General features: G+C 40.6%; 4 protein-coding genes and 1 long non-coding RNA gene across 14 annotated transcripts in view; all 5 read right to left on the bottom strand.

Moving 5' to 3' along the window:
- Positions 1 to 23729, bottom strand: part of LOC109864680 (protocadherin alpha-C2) — a 202713-nt gene that overhangs the window by 151221 nt on the left and 27763 nt on the right. Inside the window, exon 1 of one of the 7 annotated variants that reach the window (XM_031798567.1) lies at positions 14717 to 17276. The exons of 4 other annotated variants lie outside the window; for them this stretch is intronic. In XM_031798567.1, the coding sequence (XP_031654427.1) occupies positions 14717 to 17080 (2364 nt within the window). In that variant the 5' untranslated portion in view covers positions 17081 to 17276. Of the gene's footprint in view, positions 1 to 8341; positions 10917 to 14716; positions 17277 to 23729 lie in introns of those variants that run through there. 2 more of the 7 variants (XM_031798581.1, XM_031798584.1) reach the window with 2 other exon arrangements.
- On the bottom strand, positions 714 to 7295 carry LOC109864685 (uncharacterized). Of its 4 annotated transcripts, none has more exons than XR_004204327.1 (8): positions 7056 to 7295; positions 6212 to 6300; positions 5534 to 5684; positions 5083 to 5210; positions 4015 to 4911; positions 3698 to 3850; positions 3402 to 3601; positions 714 to 3306 (listed from the first exon to the last, which is right to left on the bottom strand). It is a non-coding gene; the product is annotated as an uncharacterized LOC109864685 (long non-coding RNA). The 4 variants fall into 4 exon arrangements; XR_004204328.1 differs by having other exon boundaries at positions 4015 to 4657; positions 4775 to 4911; positions 5083 to 5684; XR_002251477.2 differs by lacking the exon at positions 5534 to 5684.
- LOC116355046 (protocadherin alpha-8-like) lies at positions 11555 to 14091 on the bottom strand. The gene has a single exon (XM_031798135.1). The coding sequence runs from the start codon at positions 13928 to 13930 to the stop codon at positions 11555 to 11557; it is 2376 nt and encodes a 791-aa protein (XP_031653995.1). The 5' UTR covers positions 13931 to 14091.
- Positions 17900 to 20450, bottom strand: LOC109878371 (protocadherin alpha-3-like). The gene has a single exon (XM_031798136.1). It carries the CDS (start codon positions 20273 to 20275, stop codon positions 17900 to 17902), a length of 2376 nt encoding a protein of 791 aa, XP_031653996.1. The 5' UTR covers positions 20276 to 20450.
- On the bottom strand, positions 21047 to 23629 carry LOC116355047 (protocadherin alpha-3-like). The gene has a single exon (XM_031798143.1). The coding sequence runs from the start codon at positions 23492 to 23494 to the stop codon at positions 21047 to 21049; it is 2448 nt and encodes an 815-aa protein (XP_031654003.1). The 5' UTR covers positions 23495 to 23629.

The following is a 23729-nucleotide window of genomic DNA, read 5'->3' on the forward strand; positions in this document are numbered from 1 at the left end:
TAACAAAGCACTTTATTCTTAAATGCAAGACATTTGCAATACATACATCAAAATACTGATGATAATAAAATAAAATTGTGGACTGAAATGAAATGTTGGCCTCTGTTCACTTGAATACATGTACATAGAAAAGCTCAATATTGCAATTCAATACATCTAACAATGACATGGAGGATTTTGTGAAACTAGCATCTCAGATATCAAAAACACTGATGATCAAATAAAATTGTGGCCTCTGTAAAATTACATTTTGGCATCTGTTCCTCTAAAAGTAAATCAAAAAGCCAATATTGCAATACAATACATCTTGGTTTTAAAGAGCTTACTAAGAGCCGTTTTTAGAGTCACGGGAAACAGTATGAGACAATAAACAAACTTGAATCACCACAACTGTAAGACATCTGTATATCAAATGCTTTGTGACAGAAAAGCTCTTTAACATCTTACTACATAAGGTCCCTCTGTTGCACACCAACTCTATCTGCATTAAAATGCTCATAAAGACATATTATTTATAGGGCAAAAGTAACCAACAGTAATCACTCATCTTTAACAACAACATGGTGGATTTTCGGAAAAACTGGCATTTCACAATGAACTTTAAGACAAACAACTAAACGATACATATTTCCATGGTGTTTGGTCCATTTGACATTTAAAACCGTGGTGTCAATTGGTACCGGAAGAGCCATCTTACAGCCCCAGGCCACGACATTTAAAGATAACATTTTACCTGGACCAATCATGACTCTGTTGGTGTCAAATGTCTACCAACTGTATGCTGTTTGACTTGTGTTCTTTTTGCCAATGTTTGTTACATTTAAGCTTTGTAATTGTTTTTTAAAGGAATTATGCTTTGCTTCATTTTCATTTTGCACATGCACTAGCTATGTAAAATTGGTCAAATTTCAAGCATACATGTGGGGTAATGCACCATAAAATGATGCTTCGGTAGCAGCCTCTTTTTTGGAAACAATTGCTTGAATAACCTGTGGTGTTCTGCGATTAAGTGTTTCAAAAAAATTGTAACACCCTTTGATATCATTGGAGATATCACTGAAGCAACAGCAACAGTAAATACCAGTGTAGATCAATTGGACAAACTAAGTCTCCAAAGAGAAGTGGTAGATTGCGAAGTAAACACCAGGACTGGATAGCATTTAGCCCCAAGTCATTAGAGTTCTCTCCTTACTTCACTGCAGGAGGTTTGTTGTTTTGCTCCATGTAACCACAGTTAAAGTTAAATTACATTTTGGCATCTGTCCCTCCTTTAAAAGTAAATCAAAAAGCCAATATTGCAATACAATACATCTTGGTTTTAAAGAGCTCGGGAAACAGTATGAGACAATAAACAAACTTGAATGCAGGAGGTTAGTTGTTTTGCTCCATGTAACCACAGTTAAAGCTCTTTATTCTCCTGTCTATTTCATTTGATGTTGTGTACTTGTCTATCAAGTGCAGTACTAGCAGTTTCATTTCATATTGTGCCACTCCCTCCAAGAGATCATGGATAATATCGAGAGAGAAGTTTTCACGTGTATTGAAGTACGGCAAGGAGTTTAGAACGCAAGAACGTTTAACACCCATCACATAGGGAAGACTGGGATTTGTCGCCTTTTTTTTGGCAGTGTTCTTTCTGCATGAAGTGCTCGAGTTCGCATAACTATCTTGGGTGAATCTTCATCAAATTCAGTCTGAAAGTCGTCTGTCTCAGCAAGACAAAAGCGACAACAATATCTGGCAATGAATGATTCGACAAAACCAAATAAACAGTGAAGACCAAGGTTGTCACCTGTGACTTGGACAATAGTTCCATACACTGGTTGATCATACAAGGGAACCATAAATCCATCCCTCAAGTATTTTAATATCCTGCACAATTGGATCAAGATTTTTGAAAAGCCATATGTTTTAATGTCTTGGGCATGAAATAAAGCAACCAAATTACTATTAAGCAGAAATTATTTGAACTTTGGAGAAAAATTACATAAATTGAAATAGATTGCTCCTAATTTATTTTGTTTTCCCTGTTTTGATCCAAGAGGATTTACAGTTTCAAAATCATCTCAGAGAAGCTGTATCTGAATTGCTTCTGTTTTGAAAATAGAGCATGGCTCTTGGAACAGATCTCCATCACATAAGTCATAAAGTTCTCTTGAACTGGAATCAGTCTGCATCATCTCCTTTATATTAGGGTGTTTGTAAATAAACTAATGTTTTCAAAATTGGGATGTAAACAAATATATCAGTAACAATAATTTGATCGTAGCCTCCCGTAGTCCGATTGTATTGTGTATCAAATCTTGTACCAAGAACGCATTCAACTGGGTCTACCCTTCCCCACTTTTCTGTAAAATACTGCCTTCTCTTACTTTCAGAATTTAATACACCAAAGGGATTTTACATTTTTTCTAAACACTGATCAATTTTACACTCAATGTCACTTTTAATAGGCTCCTGTATAGACAGACACTTCTTCCCAGATCCTTTAGCTTGAATATGAATATCATCAACTATCTCTTCATTGGAAATTACCAAAGAGCTAATGGTTGTTTCACCTACACCTGCCACTTTAAGTTCAGCTATGGTTGCAGCGCAGCTGTCTACAAGACTCTTATTGGCAAGGACTGAGTCAGAAGGGGAACTTGTTGATGGCAGGTCATCAAAATGACTTAGTGCTACATTCAGGAGCCTTCACTGTGATCAGAACAAGGTTCATGTGCTTTATAAAGATCCTTTCTGAACCCAGAAAAAGTGCCATAAACTTGTGAACAACCAGCCTGACCACATTTAAGACCAAGTGTCTTTCCTTGACAAACGTCTGTGGACCAACTTCAAGTGTTTTGTCAAGGAATTGGCATTTGCCTGTGTGCTTTTGCAAGCAAAACACAACATTTTAGATGAATGATATGAAAACGTTTGTGTGAAAGGAAAAAGGTTATTTCCTATGCTGCGTTTTAACCCTTCAAAACATCAAAACTTTTAGTAACTCAATGCAGCATCCGAGCCCTCAACTCTGCAACCCTAGGATTAACCTTGGTGGTATCAACATCAATTTCATAAATTGTGGTTTGCAAAAGTTGTACACATTTACCAGATCCTGAATATACAAGGTACCAAAGACAAACATGAGCTTTGAAAAGCTCATCAAAACAGGCAAGAGTCTGGTGACTTACAAGGTATTGCATGTTTGTCAATCACAATGGAGTTCTTGTGAATCCCACTCCTCTGGGAACCCACAGCAAGCAGATAGGGTTGAAGGCTTTCCATGATGCTCTCCAGATGCCCCTGGATACTGGTCCCAGTCTGTGACACAAGGACTTCATTAGTGTGCTATTAAAATGAATCACGGTTCGCAAACAGTTTGTGAAAATGTAAATTACAGCTACACATGATCTTACCATGATTTGTCCATAATCTTAAAAGTAGTTATTAGGATTAGGAATGGGGACAGAACAGTCAACTGTAATGACACCGTGATAAACTTCAATGTGTTCACTGGTGTGTCTGGTTGAGATTTTTCCTGGTCTCTTGCAGCCATGAGGTGACGGTGGCAGAAGGTGGACAAGGACCAAAATGGAGGACATGTCACTGTCCCATCCTGAAAGTACACATTTTCACTGAAAGTTACATCATCCCATTTGCTTTCAAAAACAATGCTCCCTTCCATTAGTATAATCATTTTATTCCAGCATACCATTTTCCACTTCTGTTGTGGATTCAGCATTTTGAACCAGGTCGCCTGTCTGTGTGAGGCCACTGCTTTGGTCAATGACTTTCTCCTTGTAGAGAGTAGGCCACTTCTCCAGGAACTTTGCAGAGGTTGCATCACCAAACATCAGACTAAAATCTTGCTCAATCCGCAGACAAGATGGAACAAGTCAAGACAGAACAGTAAACATTATGGTGTGGCACTCTCGTCATGTAATATATCACAGTCCTAATCAGACTGTCGTAGAACAGAAAACAATTGTCCTGACAGTTTTAAGGCAAGGCAGTCGAAGATCCACATACCATTGCTGCTATGTCTTGGAATCTTGGAAACGTTGTGAATATTTCAGAGGACTTCACTGGGTCATGAACCATATTTTGACAATAGGCGAACATCTGCTTCATCTTCTCCTTTACAATTGTTTCATCAGCTGTATGCTTCAGCTGTATGTTAGAGACTCCTTTAGAGAGGAAAACTGCCCATCAGCTTTTGGACCACCTGTAACATGGTGAAACTTTTACAGATTACTGGGTTTGCCTGCTCTATACAAGCATACAATATTGTGTCATAAGATATAATAAACAGGGCTCGGAAACTCTGCAAAGATGGCCATGCATGCAGTTATGTCACCAGATGAAAAGTAGGGTTTATTTATATTATATTAATACTAAGAAATACTAAAAGAGTAAGAGACTAAGAAACCCTTGCTTATACAGATGTTCAGATACAATTATTATCTAGTCATGTGTCATGAATGAGACTAACTACAATCACTTACATGTCAGTGACTGATGCATGGTCTTCTGTCGTCCCTCTGATGCTAGACTTTAGACTTTGTTTTTAATGTACTTACATAACCAAATTTGCTCCTAGGATCGGCCAGGTATGGGAACAAGGCAATGATGCCCTTTGCGTAGTCCTCTAACACGCCTTGAAGGACTTGTCCTAGACACACACACTTTACTGTTTGAGATCCAAACAAAAGTATTAATGTGTAAATCAAAACTTCTGCTAAAAAATTGTGTTAGGTGGTAAGGTATGTAATGAGTATATGACATATACCCATGTTCACTTGTAATTTGTGCAACTAATATCTTGGCCATATCGCGTCTTCTGCTATCTGTTAGGCTTTTTGTCCGAGCATACTAAATCATGATCCTCTCTCCTCCAGGTTTGTTGTTCAAAATGTCTTCAATCATCTAAGTCGGAGTAATTTAAAAAAGGAACACATTAACACTTTTAAAACAGCAATGAAATAGCAAGTATAATAAAACACACCATGATCACCCTCTCACAACTTTCATTGATGTCATTTATCACTCAATCTTCAAGTTTGGCATTTGTTTAAACTGGAAATTTTCAGTACTTACATGAGATAGACGATTATCCTCAGCTGTCTTTCTTGTACTCTGCTGCAATATAATGGTGTCATTGGAGTCCCCCTCATTGTATCCACTGTATTTTGATAAGGAGCTGCTTGCAGAGAAGCTCAACGAATCTAGCAATCATGTTAACATTTAACTGGTGTGAATAACACTGTAATTATAACACAATTTAGGTGGAAACATCCATTATTATGATTAGAGGACTTTTGTTAATGACAAGCGGAATGCAAAAATGTTACGTTTTGAATTGATTAGGCCCACTACTGTTCTAAACGGGATGGGATAGGTGAGCACAGAAACAAAGATCATTTTAAAATATAAAAATGAGAAAAGAAAATCAGCAGATATATCTGCTTGTCTCACATATTCAGAACATGTGTTAGGCTAGCTACGACTGTATGGATGAATGTGAAGCACTAAGCTAATAAGCAACTACCCATCAGGATTTGGGTCTTGCGGTAAACAAATCTCCAGCACACCAAGGTCTTGCTTCTTTAGAAGAAACTCAAACACCTCCTCATCAACTTCAGTCTTCGATTCATCATAGACTTTTAAGTCCAAGGTTGGAATGTCAAATTTATTGGCAACTGTGAAGACAAAATATAGTTGCACAACCTTATTGATGAAATATGTTGTGTATTTTTTTTTTTTTAAACCAGAACAGAAGACAGAAATTAAGAGGTCATCTTTACATGAACATCGTAACCCTAAAACTGACTTCATGCGCCTTTCCACGTCAATTCCAATTATATGCCATCTACAGCCACGTACTGAATTATTATAACAGCAGTCTGAGTACATTAGCAATACGCCACAGATAGCTATCAACACATATTGTGGCAGCATACAAATGTTAGTATCACTTATTCTTTAAAACCATTCATGACAGGCAAAGAAAATGAGCGCGGCTACAGATGAGCATAATTAGACAACTCCCAAAACATAAACCAATCTTTGACTGATCTGTGATTTGGGGAGGCGCAAGTTTGCTTTGTATTCATTATCAGCAAGGAAAGTGGCAATCAATTTGACAGTAAATATAAAGTAAGTATATTTAAAGTGTAAGTATGTTGTTCCATTGGATATTGTGTGAAATTTGAAACTTTTCACTCACCACAATCCAAAAAGGATTTGAAGGTCAGTTGCAACTCATAACAAATGTACTTCTGACAATCCCTGTACTTCACTCGTACAGCCTGCATCCTTGATGACAAGAAAAAAGTGTATTTAAATTGCATTAAGACAAATATGCACAAATGACAAGAGAGCAGTGCTCAGTTTAGAGTAAAACATGTGTTGCATCGACCTGCCTGACGCTAAATACTGTCTACTAACAACTAACAGCTTTCTTTTCAGAGTAAAACGCACGTGTCTTACCGACCAAACAGCAGCTAAAAATTGTCTAGCTCTAGAGTTCAGAGTAAAACGCGGGTGTTGCACCGACCAAACTGCAGCTAAAAACTGTCTAATAGCCCTAAACTTGAGTGAAACACACATGTAACACAGACCAACTGCCGCTAACTGTCAGAGCAGTGCTCTGTTTAAAGTAAATCACGTGTTGCATCGACCTGCATGACGCTAAATACAGTCTAATAACAACTAACAGCTCGCTTTTCAGAGTAAAACACATGTTGCACCGACTAACCTGCTGGCCGATACTTAATCAGTAAAGTCCGCTAGCTACAGATAATAGCTAATACCGCTCTGTTGAAAATGTAAAACAGGGCGTACATCCACTGGGCGTACATACTGTCCATAAACCACTAAAAGTGGTGTAACTTAATGTTGCTGTAGATAGCTAGCTAATTAGCTCTAGCTAGATGCCCACATTAGCATCTTACTACGCAAATAGTGTGGCAACAGAAAGCCTACACTACAATGCTAGCTAGCTAGCTAGCTGTAATGATGCTCAACTGTTTGAATTTGCACACAAAGTTAACCAGTAACAGTGAACTTACCTGGAACTCTGATTAAGTTCAGAAGTGAAGAAATGCTGTGGTTCAGTGAATGACTACGGATGTTCGGCGGATCCACGCTCTCGATCTGTCCACGCTTTCCTTTCACGAGACACTTGCAAATAGACAAATGGCGGGAAATCTAAATTTAACCAATAGTAGTGGGCGTGGTCATGAGGTTTTACTCCAATAGAATTTCATCTTTATTTTAGCTCCCAGTCCAGCTGCTGCTGGTAATAACTAGACTCTAACATTATTTAATTTTCACTACTTGAGAGGAAAATCACTTTACCTCCAGAAAAAACACTCTCCAGTTTTTACTGTGTAGATCTGCAGTGAGGGCCAGGCTCCCACTGGAGCTGTACCTCTGGTTCACTAATCTATGAATCATATATACAGTATTTCATGCTAACTTGTTTGTATGCTTGATATATTGGATAATCAATACATTGCCAAGCTCAGGCTGACCCTCCTGAATGAGCAGATTGTAGCGACCATGTCATCTTTGCCGCTCCAGAAGCTAGTTCAACAAGGCTTATGTTTGCAGCGAACTTGTTGCCAGAGTAACACTTTCAGTTCGATGATTTGAATTAATATTCTAAAATGTTACGCTGAAACATCAAACAGCTACTTTTTGTAAGGATTACTGTGGCTTTTTAGCTGACTAAGCTATTAAATGACTAAGCTATTCCTACAAAAAAATATTAGAAAGTCCACATAGCCACATTATTATTTTTAGCAGCAGTTTAGACCCGAACAGACACTTATGTTCGCCACACAATATCTCCAAAGACTGTTCGCTAACCTTAACAAAACAAATGAAATATGTTCGCCAACGTTTGTGAACTATTTCCGTTGTTGAATGCAGCTCCAGTGTAAGTGACGTCTAACCAGAGAATCAACCCACCATACGACCAATACAAAGGTATTGATAGTTATTTGATTGGTTGAATCAGATGTGTCAACTGGTTGAGAAGATATCAAATGGAATAGGATCCTATGGAATTGAGGCCAACTCAAAAGTTTCTGATTACATTGTAAGTAACTCACAACACTAACCAATGGACATATTCCATCTTCACTATTTTCACATTTCAGCACCATGTAATCTCATGTAAGTGTATGACAGTCATGTCCCAATAACGTAAAAGGCCTATCTCTATCCACTCAACTACACAAGTCATGTAAGAAGTTCAACTAATTGAGGCATACACAACAGTACAAAAAAGGCAACATTAAGACCCTCATATACTCAGTGTTGAACTCCCTTAGCCCAATACACATCTTACCTCTCCAGAAGCTCTTCTGTGTTCAGGTAGCACTAGAGTATTCCCATTGCTTCCCGGGACTATTGTAGAACCTATACTCATTCTGGGTCCAACTAACATGTACCGTTTGTCTCCGGATCTGTACTGGATGCTGTGGCACAGTGTCCCGTCGTAATTCACATCTTGTAAATACTTGGATGAATAGTCTGTGGGTTTGGAGCACTGCATTACAATCAACACGATGATACTGATGAGAAAAAGCGTTGAAACTGACCCCAATGTAATGATCAAATAAAATGTAACGCTGTTCTCCTCCTCGTCTTTTACTGAGCTTTTCACATCAGAAGCTGCAAAAGCCTCTTTGGGCTCCACAACGTTGATAGTCACAGTAGCTGTTGCTGACAGTGAAACGTTCCCATTGTCTTTTACCAGTATGACCAGTTTATGCTCAGCCTCGTCTGTCTCTGTGAATGACCGAAGTGTCCGTATCTGTCCCGTATAGCGGTCCAAAGCAAAGAGGCTGTGGTCAGTAACTTCCTGCAGTGAAAATAATAACCAGCCGTTATATCCTATATCCGCGTCATAGGCTCTCACTTTAGTCACCAAATGGCCTGCGTTCACATTGCGGGGAATCTCCTCCACACCTTCAGCGGAACCGTTAGGGCTGACTGGATACAAGATCACTGGAGCGTTGTCGTTCTGATCCAGAATGAACACGTTCACTGTGACGTTTCTGCTTTGTGACGGAGTTCCAGAGTCTGTAGCTACAACTTGGAATTGGAATGTTTTTAAAGTTTCAAAGTCAAAGCTTTTTAGCGCCAAAATGTTTCCATTTTCTGAATTAATGTTGAGAAAAGATGCCCATTTATTCTCGTCACCACCGTCTCTCAGAATATGATATGAAATAAACCCGTTTTCATTTATGTCAAGATCTGACGCACTCACCGAAAATACTGAGGCACCTGGGTCGTTATTTTCAGTGACATAGAACGTATAGGGACTCAGTGAAAACTCTGGACAGTTATCATTCACATCTGATACAACAACCCTTACAGTTTTTACAGATGACATGGACGGCTGGCCTGCGTCTGTAGCAAATATTGTTAGATCATATTCAGATTGTTTCTCTCTGTCCAGTGGGGACTTGGTGATTACAGAGTACATGTTATCTTGTAAAGACGGCATTAGTTTGAAAGGTATATCTTCAAGTACTGAGCAAATAACTTTCCCATTGAGACCAGAGTCCAAATCATTAACACTGATTAGTGCTACAGTCGTTCCGGGCTTGGAATCTTCGGGTATTGCATTCGAAAAGGATGTCACCTCAATCTCAGGCGCATTGTCGTTGACGTCAACAATTTTAATTTTTACACTCTTGTCCGTTGTCAGGGGAACGGGTCCTTGATCTGATGCCTGTATATCAATCAGATAACTATCTTTTTCCTCAAAGTCTATTTGTCCTTTCACAGTTATTTCACCGTTTACGGTGTCTAAATTAAAAAGTTTCATTAACCTGCTGTTGACGTCATTGCCAAATGAATAAATTATATCCCCGTTCAGACCACTGTCTAAATCGGTGGCATTTACCCGTAACACCATTGTTCCCAAAGGAGCGTTTTCAGTCAACCTTACAATATATATATCTTCTGTGAACACTGGGTTATTGTCGTTAACATCCAATACATCAACAGATATTTCAAGAGTTCCAGATCTAGGAGGTTTTCCACCGTCAATGGCAGTGAGGAGGAGTTTGTGGCTCCTTACTGCTTCTCTGTCTAGTGGTTTATGTAAAACCAAAAACGGCATTTTGCCATCCTCACCTCGGTCTTTAACTTCTAAACGAAAATGGTCATTGTGACTAAGTTTATATTGTTGAACGGAGAATGGATCTCTATCTGGGTCGCGCGCAGCTTGTAGCTGAAATCTCGCCCCCGGTGACGCTGACTCAAATATCTCTAAACGTTTCTCTTTCTCCGGAAAGCTGGGAGAATGGTCGTTAATATCTAACACCTCCACCGCTACATAATGGATCTCCAGCGGGTTCTCGAGAACGGTTTTCAGGTTTATTAAACACACGCTGCTCCGTTCGCACACCTCCTCTCGGTCTATTTTTCGGTTCATATACAAGATGCCGTCATTCTGGTTTACCTGGAAAAGGGGATCGGTCGAGCCAGACACGATTCGAAATCTCCTATCCTTCAAGGTGCTCAGATCTATTCCCAAATCCTTAGCTACATTCCCCACGACAGTTCCTTCCGTAAGCTCTTCAGAGATTGAGTACCTTAACTGAGCAGAAGCTCCGCTCCAAAAGAGAACCAAAGCAACCATGAACGCGACCCACTGGCATCGCTCCTGCAATGCCCCGCGTCCTCTTTGTTCCATGTTTTATGGTTTTAAAAAATCCCGAGCACTTCCACTATGCCTCTAATGATAAACTAATCTTATCCATTGCAGTCCCAAATATGATCACAGCTCGTTAACTTACAGTATGTTGGCGATGAAAGGTTTTAAATTACAATGTATCCTCGATGCTCACGGCTGAATTCTGCCACTGACGAAATAGCAAACCAGCTCTAAAGGGCGGACTCAAAAGTATGGCCAATAGATTTCTTTCATAAGCATTATTTTACTTGCGCACTGACACCATGCGTTTCCACCTCATATTGCAGGATTTCGTAGGGTAATTATACCCTTTACGAACCATTACTACCCCAATACAGAGTGCTATTTCGAAACAGAAACGTGCAAAAAAATACAACAATATTAAAAACCATTGTTCTGATTAGGCAAAGATGAGACATGAATGGAAAAGATCTTTATGAGAAGTCAGGGTGTGTATGTTGACGTTTAGAAAATGCTGCTAATATAGCCTTAGTGAATCTATAAATGATCGTTAACCATTCCAGGAGAATTTTTGCCAAAATGAAGATGCAGAATGAACTCTGCAATGTTTCAGCACCATGGACAGCGAAACCACAAAGTGCAGTGACTTCAGAAGAGAAAAAACCGTAGGACAGGACCCTCTGAAGCAAAACGAATATTGCTAATACACCCATTATTGTCATAACACAGACAAGTGCATGTTCTGTTGTCACCTACAATACTGGCAATCATATTTGACACTCCATATGCTATACTCATACATTCAACCCCTTAGGCACAGATCCTGTAAGCATCAGGAATATCACTTAGAAAATACTGAGAACCAAATAGTTGCTACTCATGGCAAAGTGGTCAACATCTTACCTCTCTAGACGCAAGCCTACTGTGTTCGGGTATCACTAGAGTATTTCCATTGCTGCCCGGGACAATTGTAGAACCTATACTCATTCTGGGTCCAACTAACATGTACCGTTTGTCTCCGGATCTGTACTGGATGCTGTGGCACAGTGTCCCGTCGTAATTTGTATCTTGTAAATACTTGGGCGAATAGTCTGTGGTTTTGGAGCACTGCATTGCAATCAACACGATGATGCTGATGAGAAAAAGCGTTGATACTGACCCCAAAGTAATGATCAAATAAAATGTAACGCTGTTCTCCTCCTCGTCTTTTACTGAACTTTTAACATCAGAAGCTGCAAACGCCTCTTTGGGCTCCACAACGTTGATAATCACAGTAGCTGTTGCTGACAGTGAAACGTTCCCATTGTCTTTTACCAGTATGACCAGTTTATTCTCAGCCTCGTCTGTCTCTGTGAATGACCGAAGTGTCCTTATCTGTCCTGTATAGCGATCCAAAGCAAAGAGACTGTGGTCAGTAACTTCCTGCAGTGAAAATAATAACCAGCCGTTATATCCTATATCAGCGTCATAGGCTCTCACTTTAGTCACCAAATGGCCTGCGTTCACATTGCGGGGAATCTCCTCCACACCTTCAGCGGAACCGTTAGGGCTGACTGGATACAAGATCACTGGAGCGTTGTCGTTCTGATCCAGAATGAACACGTTTATTGTGACGTTGGTGCTTAGGGACGGAGTTCCAGAGTCTGTAGCTACAACTTGGAATTGGAATGTTTTTAAAGTTTCAAAGTCAAAGCTTTTTAGCGCCAAAATGTTCCCATTTTCAGGATTTATGTTTAGAAAAGATGCCCATTTGTTCTCCTCGACACTGTCTCTCAGAATATGATATGAAATAAGAGCGTTTTCATTTATGTCACGATCTGAGGCACTGACGGAAAATACTGAGCCTCCTGGGTCGTTATTCTCAGTGACATAGAAAGTATAAGGACTCAGTGAAAATTCTGGACTGTTATCATTCACATCTGATACAACAATAATAATAGTCTTTACAGATGACAAGGAAGGCTGGCCTTCGTCTTTGGCAACTATTGTAAAATCGTATTGAGATACTTCCTCTCTATCCAGCGGTGACTTGGTGACTACAGAGTACATGTTGTCCTGTAAAGACGGCATTAGTTTGAAAGGGACGTCCTCACGTATAGAACAGATAACTTTCCCATTGAGACCAGAGTCTAAATCATTAACACTTATAAGAGCGACAGTGGTTCCGGATCTGGAATATTCGGGGATTGGCTTAGAAAAGGATGTCACCTCTATTTCAGGTGCATTATCGTTGAGATCAACTATTTTTATTTTTACGCTTTTGTAAGTTGTCAAGGGAACGGCTCCCCTGTCTGATGCCTGTATATCAATTTCATAGCGATCTTTAACCTCATAGTCTATCAGTCCTTTCACAATTACTTCACCAGTATTAGTGTCAACATCAAATAGAATACGTAACTTACTATTTACATTATTACCAAAAGAGTAAATAACCTCACCGTTCAAATCATCATCTATATCCGTAGCGTTTACTTGTACAACTGTCGTGCCAACAGGGGCATTTTCATTCAACATTACAGAGTATGACTCTTCGTTGAAAACTGGCATATTATCATTTACATCTAAAACGTCGACAATTATGTTGATAGTACCAGATCTAGGAGGTATACCTCCATCAATAGCTGTGAGCAGAAATCTATGGGTCCTCGTTGATTCTTTATCTAGCGGTTTCTGTAGATTTAGAATAGGAATTTTACCATCTTCATCTCTGTCCATAACCTCTAAACGGAAATGATCATTGTGGCTGAGTTTATATTGTTGAACAGAATATATTCCACCGTCTGGGTCGCGCGCTGTTTGTAGCTGAAATCGTGCTCCCGGCAATGCGGACTCAGATATCTCTAACCGTTTCTCTTTATCTGGAAAGCTGGGAGAATGGTCGTTAACGTCTAACACCTCCACCGCAACATAATGAATCTCCAACGGGTTCTCGAGAACGGTTTTCAGGTTGATCAAACACACGCTGCTCCGTTCACACACCTCCTCTCGGTCTATTTTTCGGTTCACATACAAGATGCCGTCATTCTGGTTTACCTGGAAAAGGGTCTCGGTCGAACCAGACACGATTCGAAATCCCCTTTCGGTTAAGGTGCTTAGCTCTATACCCAGATCCTTAGCTATATTCCCCACGACAGTTCCTTCCTTAACCTCTTCAGAAATGGAGTATTTTATTTGAGCTGAAGCCCCGCTCCAAAAGAAAATCAAAGCAACTAATAAGACGACCCACTGCCGTCCCTCCAGCCATGCCCCGCATCCTCTTTGTTCCATGTTTTCAAGATAAATAACAATAATCCACAGCACTTCCACTATTCCTTCATGGTGACAGTTGTCTATCCATTATATAAAAAATTATTACCAAAGCTCATTATCCAATAGTGTTTTCAGAATATACAATTGAAATGTTATTCTCCCCACGAAGCTCACGACTGTGTTCCTCCTCCAGCGACGGAATAAGCTACGAAACCAGCACGGGAGCGGACTCAAAAGCATGACGAGAATTGTTTCTATCAGTAGCGTTTTTCTAGTTGGGTACTGACACCATGCGATTCTACCTCAAATTACACTATTCTTGAAGCTTACTAATGGAATCTTGACTAGATAAATACACGTGACTGCAAAAGTTGTACTGTCTAAAAAAAGTCAGCACACATAAAACAAACCATTGTCTTCAGGCGACCATAGAGCAAAATGTTGCCTACTCACGTAGGCAACAACAGCGAAACAAGGAAATACGAATGAAGAAGAATAAAATATCCACTTAAACGAGCATGTATTATATTATATATGTTATTACGTTTTGGCAAACTTTTACCAGTCAACAGCACGTTGAACAAAACATTGTTTCATCACCACAAACATGGGCAGCGACCAGTCCTGAGAGCAATGGCTCTATCATCGAAACTGGGAGATCATGTTGCAGCAAACAAATCTCTTGCTCAATAAAAAGTACTTCACACATTACCACATAACCCTTTTTGGTCGATGAAATATCAGCCTGAGAGTCTTTCAAAGAAAATTATATTTTAAAATGAGAGGTCATTTTCAACTTCTTACCTCTCCAGAAGCTCTCCTCTTGTGGTTGGGTAGCACTAGAGTGTTTCCATTGCTGCCAGGGACTATTGTAGAACCTAAACTCATTCTGGGTCCAACTAACATGTACCGATTGTCTCCGGATCTGTACTGGATGCTGTGGCACAGTGTCCCGTCGTTATTCACATCTTGTAAATACTTGGAGGAATAGTCTGTGGCTTTGGAGCACTGCATTACAATCAACACGATGATGCTGATGAGAAAAAGCGTTGAAACTGACCCCAAAGTAATGATCAAATAAAATGTAACGCTGTTTTCCTCCTCGTCTTTTACTGAGCTTTTCACATCAGAAGCTGCAAAAGCCTCTTTGGGCTCCACAACGTTGATAGTCACAGTAGCTGTTGCTGACAGTGAAACGTTCCCATTGTCTTTTACCAGTATGACCAGTTTATGCTCAGCCTCGTCTGTCTCTGTGAATGACCGAAGTGTCCGTATCTGTCCCGTATAGCGGTCCAAAGCAAAGAGGCTGTGGTCAGTAACTTCCTGCAGTGAAAATAATAACCAGCCGTTATATCCTATATCCGCGTCATAGGCTCTCACTTTAGTCACCAAATGGCCTGCGTTCACATTGCGGGGAATCTCCTCCACACCTTCAGCGGAACCGTTAGGGCTGACTGGATACAAGATCACTGGAGCGTTGTCGTTCTGATCCAGAATGAACACGTTCACTGTGACGTTTCTGCTTTGTGACGGAGTTCCAGAGTCTGTAGCTACAACTTGGAATTGGAATGTTTTTAAAGTTTCAAAGTCAAAGCTTTTTAGCGCCAATATATTCCCATTTTCAGAATTAATACTAAGAAAAGATGCCCATTTGTTCTGCTCACCACTGTCTCTCAGAATATTATATGAAATAAGTGCGTTTTCATTTATGTCAAGATCTGAGGCACTCACCGAAAATACTGAGCCTCCTGGGTCGTTATTTTCAGTGACATGAACAATATAGGGACTCAGTGAAAACTCTGGACTGTTATCATTCACATCTGATACAACAACGCTGATAGTCTTTATAGATGACAAGGAAGGCTGGCCTTCGTCTTTGGCAACAATTGTTAAATCATATTCAGATTGTTTCTCTCTATCCAGTGGCGACTTTGTGATAACAGAATACATGTTATCTTGTAAAGACGACATTAGTTTGAAAGGTAAATCTTCAAGTACTGAGCAAATAACTTTCCCATTGAGACCAGAGTCCAAATCATTAACACTGATTAGTGCGACTGTGGTTCCGAGTTTAGAGTCCTCGGGTATTGCATTCGAAAAGGATGTCACCTCAATCTCAGGCGCATTGTCGTTGACGTCAACAATCTTTACTATGACGCTTTTGTCGGTTGTGAGGGGAGCAAGTCCTTGGTCTGATGCTTGTATATCAATCTCATATATATTATTTTCCTCATAATCTATCACACTTTTGACTGTTATTTCACCAGTAATCGAATCCAAAATAAAAAGCTCCCGTACATTTCTATCTACTTCATTACCAAATGAATATCTAACTTCACCGTTTGCACCTTCGTCTAAATCGGTTGCGTTTACCTGAATGACAGTTGCACCGACAGGAACATTTTCACTAAGCCTTACAGAGTACACGTCTTTAGTAAAAATGGGGGAATTGTCATTAACATCCAATACCTCAATCTTTATTTCGCTGGTGCCAGACCTCACTGGTTTTCCTCCATCCAAGGCTGCAAATAATAACACATGGTTCTTAGTAACTTCCCTGTCTAACTGCTTCAGTAAAATTAAAAACGGTATTTTACGGTCTTCACCTCTATCTTTAACTTCTATACGAAAATGGTCATTGTCACTGAGTTTATACTGTTGAACGGAGAATTGGCCACTGTCTGAGTCGCGCGCTGCTTGTAACTGAAATCGCGCTCCCGGTAATGCAGATTCTGAAATCTCTAACCGTTTCTCTTTCTCTGAAAAGCTGGGAGAATGGTCGTTAACATCTAACACCTCCACCGCGACATAATGGATCTCCAGCGGGTTTTCTAGAACGGTTTTCAGGTTGATCAAACACACGCTGCTCCGTTCGCACACCTCCTCTCTGTCTATTTTTCGATTCACATACAAGATGCCATTATTCTGATTTACCTGGAAAAGGGGCTCGGTCGAGCCAGACACGATTCGAAATCCCCTTTCTTTCAACGTGCTCAGTTCTATTCCCAAATCCTTAGCTATATTCCCCACTACAGTTCCTTCCTTAAGCTCTTCAGAGATGGAGTATCTTATCTGAGCAGAAGCTCCGCTCCAAAAGAGAACCAAAGCAACCACGTAGGTGACCCACTGCCGTCGCTCCAGCCATGCCCCGCATCCTCTTTGTTCCATGTTTTCAAGATAAATAGCAAAAATCCACAGCACTTCCACTATTCCTTAATTGGTGACTGTTGTCTATCAATTACATCCAGAATATGATTAATACTCATTATTCGATAGTGGTTTAATAATGTCAATGTTATATCTTATTCGCTTCACGATGATGCACAACTGTATTTCTCCAGCGACTGAATAAAAGCTACCAAACCAGCAAAAGGGCGGACTCACAAGTATGACGAGAGGAACTCTACCAGGAGCGTTATTCTAGTTGGGTACTGACACCATGCGATTCAACCTCACATTACACTGTAATTCAATCGTATTACGGGTATTTGGACGTATCGGAGGAAAAGTTAGCTTACAGCATCACTTGTATGAATATAGAAAGTCAGGATACACGTAATCTCATTCCCAGAACCCTCCGACGAAATGCGTAATAGCCTGGGGACGAGGTTAGGCTAGACATCACAAACCATTATGGAAAACGCCTGTTTATGAGAACATAAAACAACAATTAAGTATGCAACGAGTGTCCAATAGGACCTAGTGTTGAGAAAGATGAATACAATGAAAGAGGTCAGCCTTCACCTGGCAAACAGCGCGTTGAACTTCACAGCGTTTCAGCACCACTGTCATTGACAACGACCAGGCCCGAGAGCAGTGGATGCGAATGAACTGCCAAGTTTCTTCCATGAACGAAGTTGAGGCATAGTGTTATACATCCAATAACCATCTGACTACTTGATAGGCATACACTATGCAATTATAATCAAGACAATTTACAAGCTCGGGAACACTATGAGAAAATGGTCGGTAATTATAGAAACGTATTTAATGTCTTACCTCTCCAGAAGCTCTGCTCTTATGTTCGGGTAACACAAGAGTATTTCCATTGCTGCCCGGGACTATAGTAGAACCTATACTCATTCTGGGTCCAACTAACATGTACCGATTGTCTCCGGATCTGTACTGGATGCTGTGGCACAGTGTCCCGTCGTAATTTGCATCTTGTACATACGTGGAGGAATAGTCTGTGGGTTTGGAGCACTGCATTACAATCAACACGATGATGCTGATGAGAAAAAGCGTTGAAACTGACCCCAAAGTAATGATCAAATAAAATGTAACGCTGTTCTCCTCCTCGTCTTTTACTGAACTTTTAACATCAGAAGCTGAAAACGCCTCTTTGGGCTCCACAACGTTGATAATCACAGTAGCTGTTGCTGACAGTGAAACGTTCCCATTGTCTTTTACAAGTATGATCAGTTTATGCTCAGCCTCGTCTGTCTCTGTGAATGACCGAAGTGTCCGTATCTGTCCTGTATAGCGGTCCAAAGCAAAGAGACTGTGGTCAGTAACTTCCTGCAGTGAAAATAATAACCAGCCGTTATATCCTATATCAGCGTCATAGGCTCTCACTTTAGTCACCAAATGGCCTGCCTTCACATTGCGGGGAATCTCTTCCACACCTTCAGCGGAACCGTTAGTGCTGACTGTATACAAGATCACTGGAGCGTTGTCGTTCTGATCCAGAATGTACACGTTTATTGTGACGTTGCTGTTTTGTGACGGTGTTCCAGAGTCTGTAGCTACAACTTGGAAATTGAATGTTTTTAACGTTTCAAAGTCAAAGCTTTTTAGCGCCAAAATGTTCCCAGTTTCAGAATTAATATTAAGAAATGATGCCCAATTGTTCCCCTCACCACTGTCTCTCAGAATATGATATGAAATAAGAGCATTTTCATTTATGTCATGATCTGAGGCACTCACGGAAAATACTGAGGCGCCTGGGTAGTTATTTTCACTGACATAGAAATTATAGGGACTCAGTGAAAACTCTGGACTGTTATCATTCACATCTGACACAACAACGCTGACAGTCTTTATAGATGACAAGGAAGGCTGTCCTGCGTCTTTGGCAACTATTGTGACGTCATAATGAGCCTGTTTCTCTCTATCCAGCGGTGACTTGGTGACTACAGAGTACATGTTGTCCTGTAAAGACGGCATTAGTTTGAAAGGGACGTCCTCAGTTATAGAACAGATCACTTTGCCATTGAGACCAGAGTCTAAATCATTAACACTAATTAGAGCTACAGTGGTTCCGGGTCTAGAATCCTCAGCGATTGCGTTAGAAAACGATGTAATTTCGATCTCAGGCGCGTTGTCGTTGACGTCAATTATCTTTACTAATACACTTTTCTCTGTTGTCAGGGGAACGGGTCCTTGATCTGATGCCTGTATATCAATCAGATAGCTATCTTTTTCCTCAAAATTGATTGGTCCTTTAACAGTTATTTCACCCGTTAAGGTGTCTAAATCAAAAAGTTTCTTCAGCTTGCTCTTCACATCATTGCCAAATGAGTAAATTATATCCCCGTTCACACCACCATCTAGATCGGTGGCGTTTACCTGAATAACCGTTGTGCCTAAGGGAGAGTTTTCATTTAACATGACAGAGTACACATCTTTAGTGAATTGAGGTGTGTTGTCATTAACATCCAATACATCTACAGTTATTTCAATTGTTCCAGATCTTGGTGGTTTTCCACCATCAATAGCAGTGAGGAGTAATTTATGGCTTCTTACAGCTTCTCTATCTAGTGGCTTCTGTAAAACCAAAAACGGCATTTTGCCATCTTCACCTCGGTCTTTCACCTCAACACGGAAATTGTCATTGTGACTAAGTTTATATTGTTGAACGGAGAATGGACCTCCATCAGGGTCATGCGCAGCTAGTAGCTGAAATCTCGCCCCCGGTAACACGGACTCTGAAATATCTAACCGTTTCTCTTTCTCTGGAAAGCTGGGAGAATGGTCGTTCACATCTAACACCTCCACCACGATATAATGGATCTCCAGCGGGCTCTCTAGAACGGTTTTCAGGTTGATCAAACAAACGCTTCTCCGTTCGCACACCTCCTCTCGGTCTATTTTTCGATTCACATACAAGATGCCGTCATTCCTGTTTACCTGGAAAAGGGGCTCGGTGGAGCCAGAAACGATTCGAAATCCCCTTTCTTTCAAGGTGTTTAGATCTATTCCCAAATCCTTAGCTACATTCCCCACGACAGTTCCTTCCTTGAGCTCTTCTGAGGTGGAGTATCTTATTTGAGCAGAAGCCCCGCTCCAAAAGAGAACCAAAGCAACCATGATGGCGACCCACTGCCGTCGCTCCAGCCATGCCCCGCATCCTCTTTGTTCCATGTTTTCTAGATAAATAACAATAATCCACAACACTTCCACTATTCCTCCATTGGTTACCCTTGTCTATCCATTATATTAGCCGAATACCAAAACTATAAAGCTAACACTAGTTTTATTCATGTACATTTCAGGTCTTATTCTGTCCACGATGCTGGACGACTGTATCCTCCAGCGACTGAATAAGCTACCAAACCAGCAAAGGGGAGGGTTCAAACTATGACGAGAAGATATCTACCAGGGATATTACTCTAGGTGGTTACTGACACCATGTGATTCCACTTCAAATTACACTATCGTTTAAAACTTTAAATTGTATTTATCCTATATTGAACTCTATCTTGACACAATTACATACGAGAGAAAACGTTACTCCAACGTTGTATGGCTATGGGAAACATGGATACACTTGAAATCAAATCATAATGGTATTTACAATAAATAAATAATTATTCAAGAATGCAACAAGTGTCCACAAGTATATACGATCGAGAAAGATTCATACAAAGTAAGATGAAAGCTTTTGGGTGATGCGTTAACTTTACGTGAGATTATGACTTCATCGCTTTATGGCAAATTTACTGTACAATGCGCGACGTTTTAGCACCACTACCATGGACAGCGACCATCCCGAAGAGGCTGTGAATTAGTTCAGGCGGGAGATAAGGTTATTGCATACAACCCTCTAACTAAAAAACAACATTCTTGCCACACTCACAGGATCATTTTGGTCAATTAAGTATTGGCCTGAAATGTTCATGTTAATGTCATTGGTCAATGCTTGGCACAATACATTTGTGGGATACGGGGTATTTTTCCATTTCTTACCTCTCCAGAAGCTCTCCTCCTATGGTCAGGTAGAACTAGAGTATTCCCATTGCTACCCGGGACTATAGTAGAACCTATACTCATTCTGGGTCCAACTAACATGTACCGATTGTCTCCGGATCTGTACTGGATGCTGTGGCACAGTGTCCCGTCGTAATTCGCATCTTGTAAATACTTGGAGGAATAGTCTGTGGGTTTGGAGCACTGCATTACAATCAACACGATGATACTGATGAGAAAAAGCGTTGAAACTGACCCCAATGTAATGATCAAATAAAATGTAACGCTGTTCTCCTCCTCGTCTTTTACTGAACTTTTAACATCAGAAGCTGCAAAAGCCTCTTTGGGCTCCACAACCTTGATAATCACAGTAGCTGTTGCTGACAGTGAAACGTTCCCATTGTCTTTTACCAGTATGACCAGTTTATGCTCAGCCTCGTCTGTCTCTGTGAATGACCGAAGTGTCCTTATCTGTCCTGTATAGCGGTCCAAAGCAAAGAGACTGTGGTCAGTAACTTCCTGCAGTGAAAATAATAACCAGCCGTTATATCCGATATCAGCGTCATAGGTTCTCACTTTAGTCACCAAATGGCCTGCGTTCACATTGCGGGGAATCTCCTCCACACCTTCAGCGGAACCGTTAGCGCTGACTGGATACAAGATCACTGGAGCGTTGTCGTTCTGATCCAGAATGAACACGTTGACTGTGACGTTGCTACATTGTGACGGAGTTCCAGAGTCTGTAGCTACAACTTGGAATTGGAATGTTTTTAAAGTTTCAAAGTCAAAACTTTTTAGCGCCAGAATGTTCCCATTTTCAGAATGTATGTTTAGAAAAGACGCCCATTTGTTCTCGTCGCCACTGTCTCTCGGAATATGATATGAAATAAGAGCGTTTTCATTTATGTCAGGATCTGACGCACTCACGGAAAATATTGAGGCACCTGGGTCGTTATTCTCCGTGACATAGAAAGTATAGGGACTCAGTGAAAACTCTGGACTGTTATCATTCACATCTGATACAACAACGCTGATAGTCTTTATAGATGACAAGGACGGTTCGCCTGCGTCTTTGGCTACTATTGTTAGATCATATTCAGACTGTTTCTCCCTATCTAGTGGTGACTTGGTGACTACAGAGTACATGTTGTCCTGTAAAGACGGCGTTAGAGTGAACGGGACGCCCTCACTTATAGAACACATAACTTTTCCATTGAGACCAGAGTCCAAGTCATTTACACTGATTAGCGCGACTGTGGTTCCGGGTCTAGAATCTTCGGGGATTGCATTAGAAAATGATGTCACCTCTATCTCAGGTGCGTTGTCGTTCAGGTCAACAATATTTACAATGACACTTTTGTCCGTTTTAAAAGGAGCAGATCCCTTATCAGATGCCTGAATATCAATGTCATAGCTGTCTTCTATCTCAAAATCGATCCCTCCTTTTACAGTTATTTCACCGGTGTTGATATTCACATCGAAAAGCTCACGTAATTTCCTATTCACATTATTACCGAAGGAGTAAACTATCTCACCATTTGAACCTTCGTCTAAATCCGTAGCATTTACCTGTACAACGTTTGAGCCAATTGGAGAATTTTCGTTCAGTTTTACAGTGTATGACTCTTTAGTGAAAACAGGCATATTATCATTTACATCTAAAACGTCCACAATTATTTCTATAGTCCCAGACCTTGGAGGTTTTCCGCCATCAATGGCAGTAAGTAGTAATTTATAGCTCCCTGTAGTCTCTCTATCTAGCGGCTTCAGTAGATTCAAAACAGGAGTTTTCGCATCCTTGCCTCGGTCCTTAACTTCCAGACGAAAATGTTCATTATGACTGAGTTTATATTGTTGAACAGAGTATTGCCCGCTATCTGGATCGAGTGCAGCTTGTAGCTGAAATCTCACGCCTGGTAACACGGACTCTGAAATCTCTAATCGTTTCTCTGTGTCGGGAAAGCTGGGAGAATGGTCGTTCACATCTAACACCTCCACCGAGACATAATGGATCTCCAGCGGGTTTTCTAGAACGGTTTTCAGGTTGATCAAACACACGCTGCTCCGTTCGCACACCTCCTCTCGGTCTATTTTTCGATTCACATACAAGATGCCGTCATTCTGATTTACCTGGAAAAGGGGCTCGGTCGAGCCAGACACGATTCGAAATCCCCTATCCTTCAAGGTGCTCAGGTCTATTCCCAAATCCTTAGCTACATTCCCCACAACAGTTCCTTCCGTAAGCTCTTCAGCGATGGAGTATCTTATCTGAGCAGAAGCTCCGCTCCAAAAGAGAACCAAAGCAACCATGAAGGCGACCCACTGGCATCGCTCCTGCCATGCCCCGCATCCTCTTTGTTCCATGTTTTTTATATAAATAACAATAATCCACATCACTTCCGTTAATCCTCTATAGATAAGACATTTCTATCATTACATTCCGAGTAGGATCACTGCTCATTATCCAATAGTGTTTTAAGAATGCACATTTTAGATATTATTCTCTCCTCGATGCTGCATGACTGCTCCTCGCAGAGCGATTGAACAAGCAACGAAACCAGCAAGGGGGAGGACTGAAAAGCATGAAAATCATATCTGTAAGTAGCATTTTTATAGTTGGGTACTGACA

The sequence above is a fragment of the Oncorhynchus kisutch genome, linkage group LG19 (assembly GCF_002021735.2).
Source record: "Oncorhynchus kisutch isolate 150728-3 linkage group LG19, Okis_V2, whole genome shotgun sequence".
Taxonomy (NCBI): domain Eukaryota; kingdom Metazoa; phylum Chordata; class Actinopteri; order Salmoniformes; family Salmonidae; genus Oncorhynchus; species Oncorhynchus kisutch.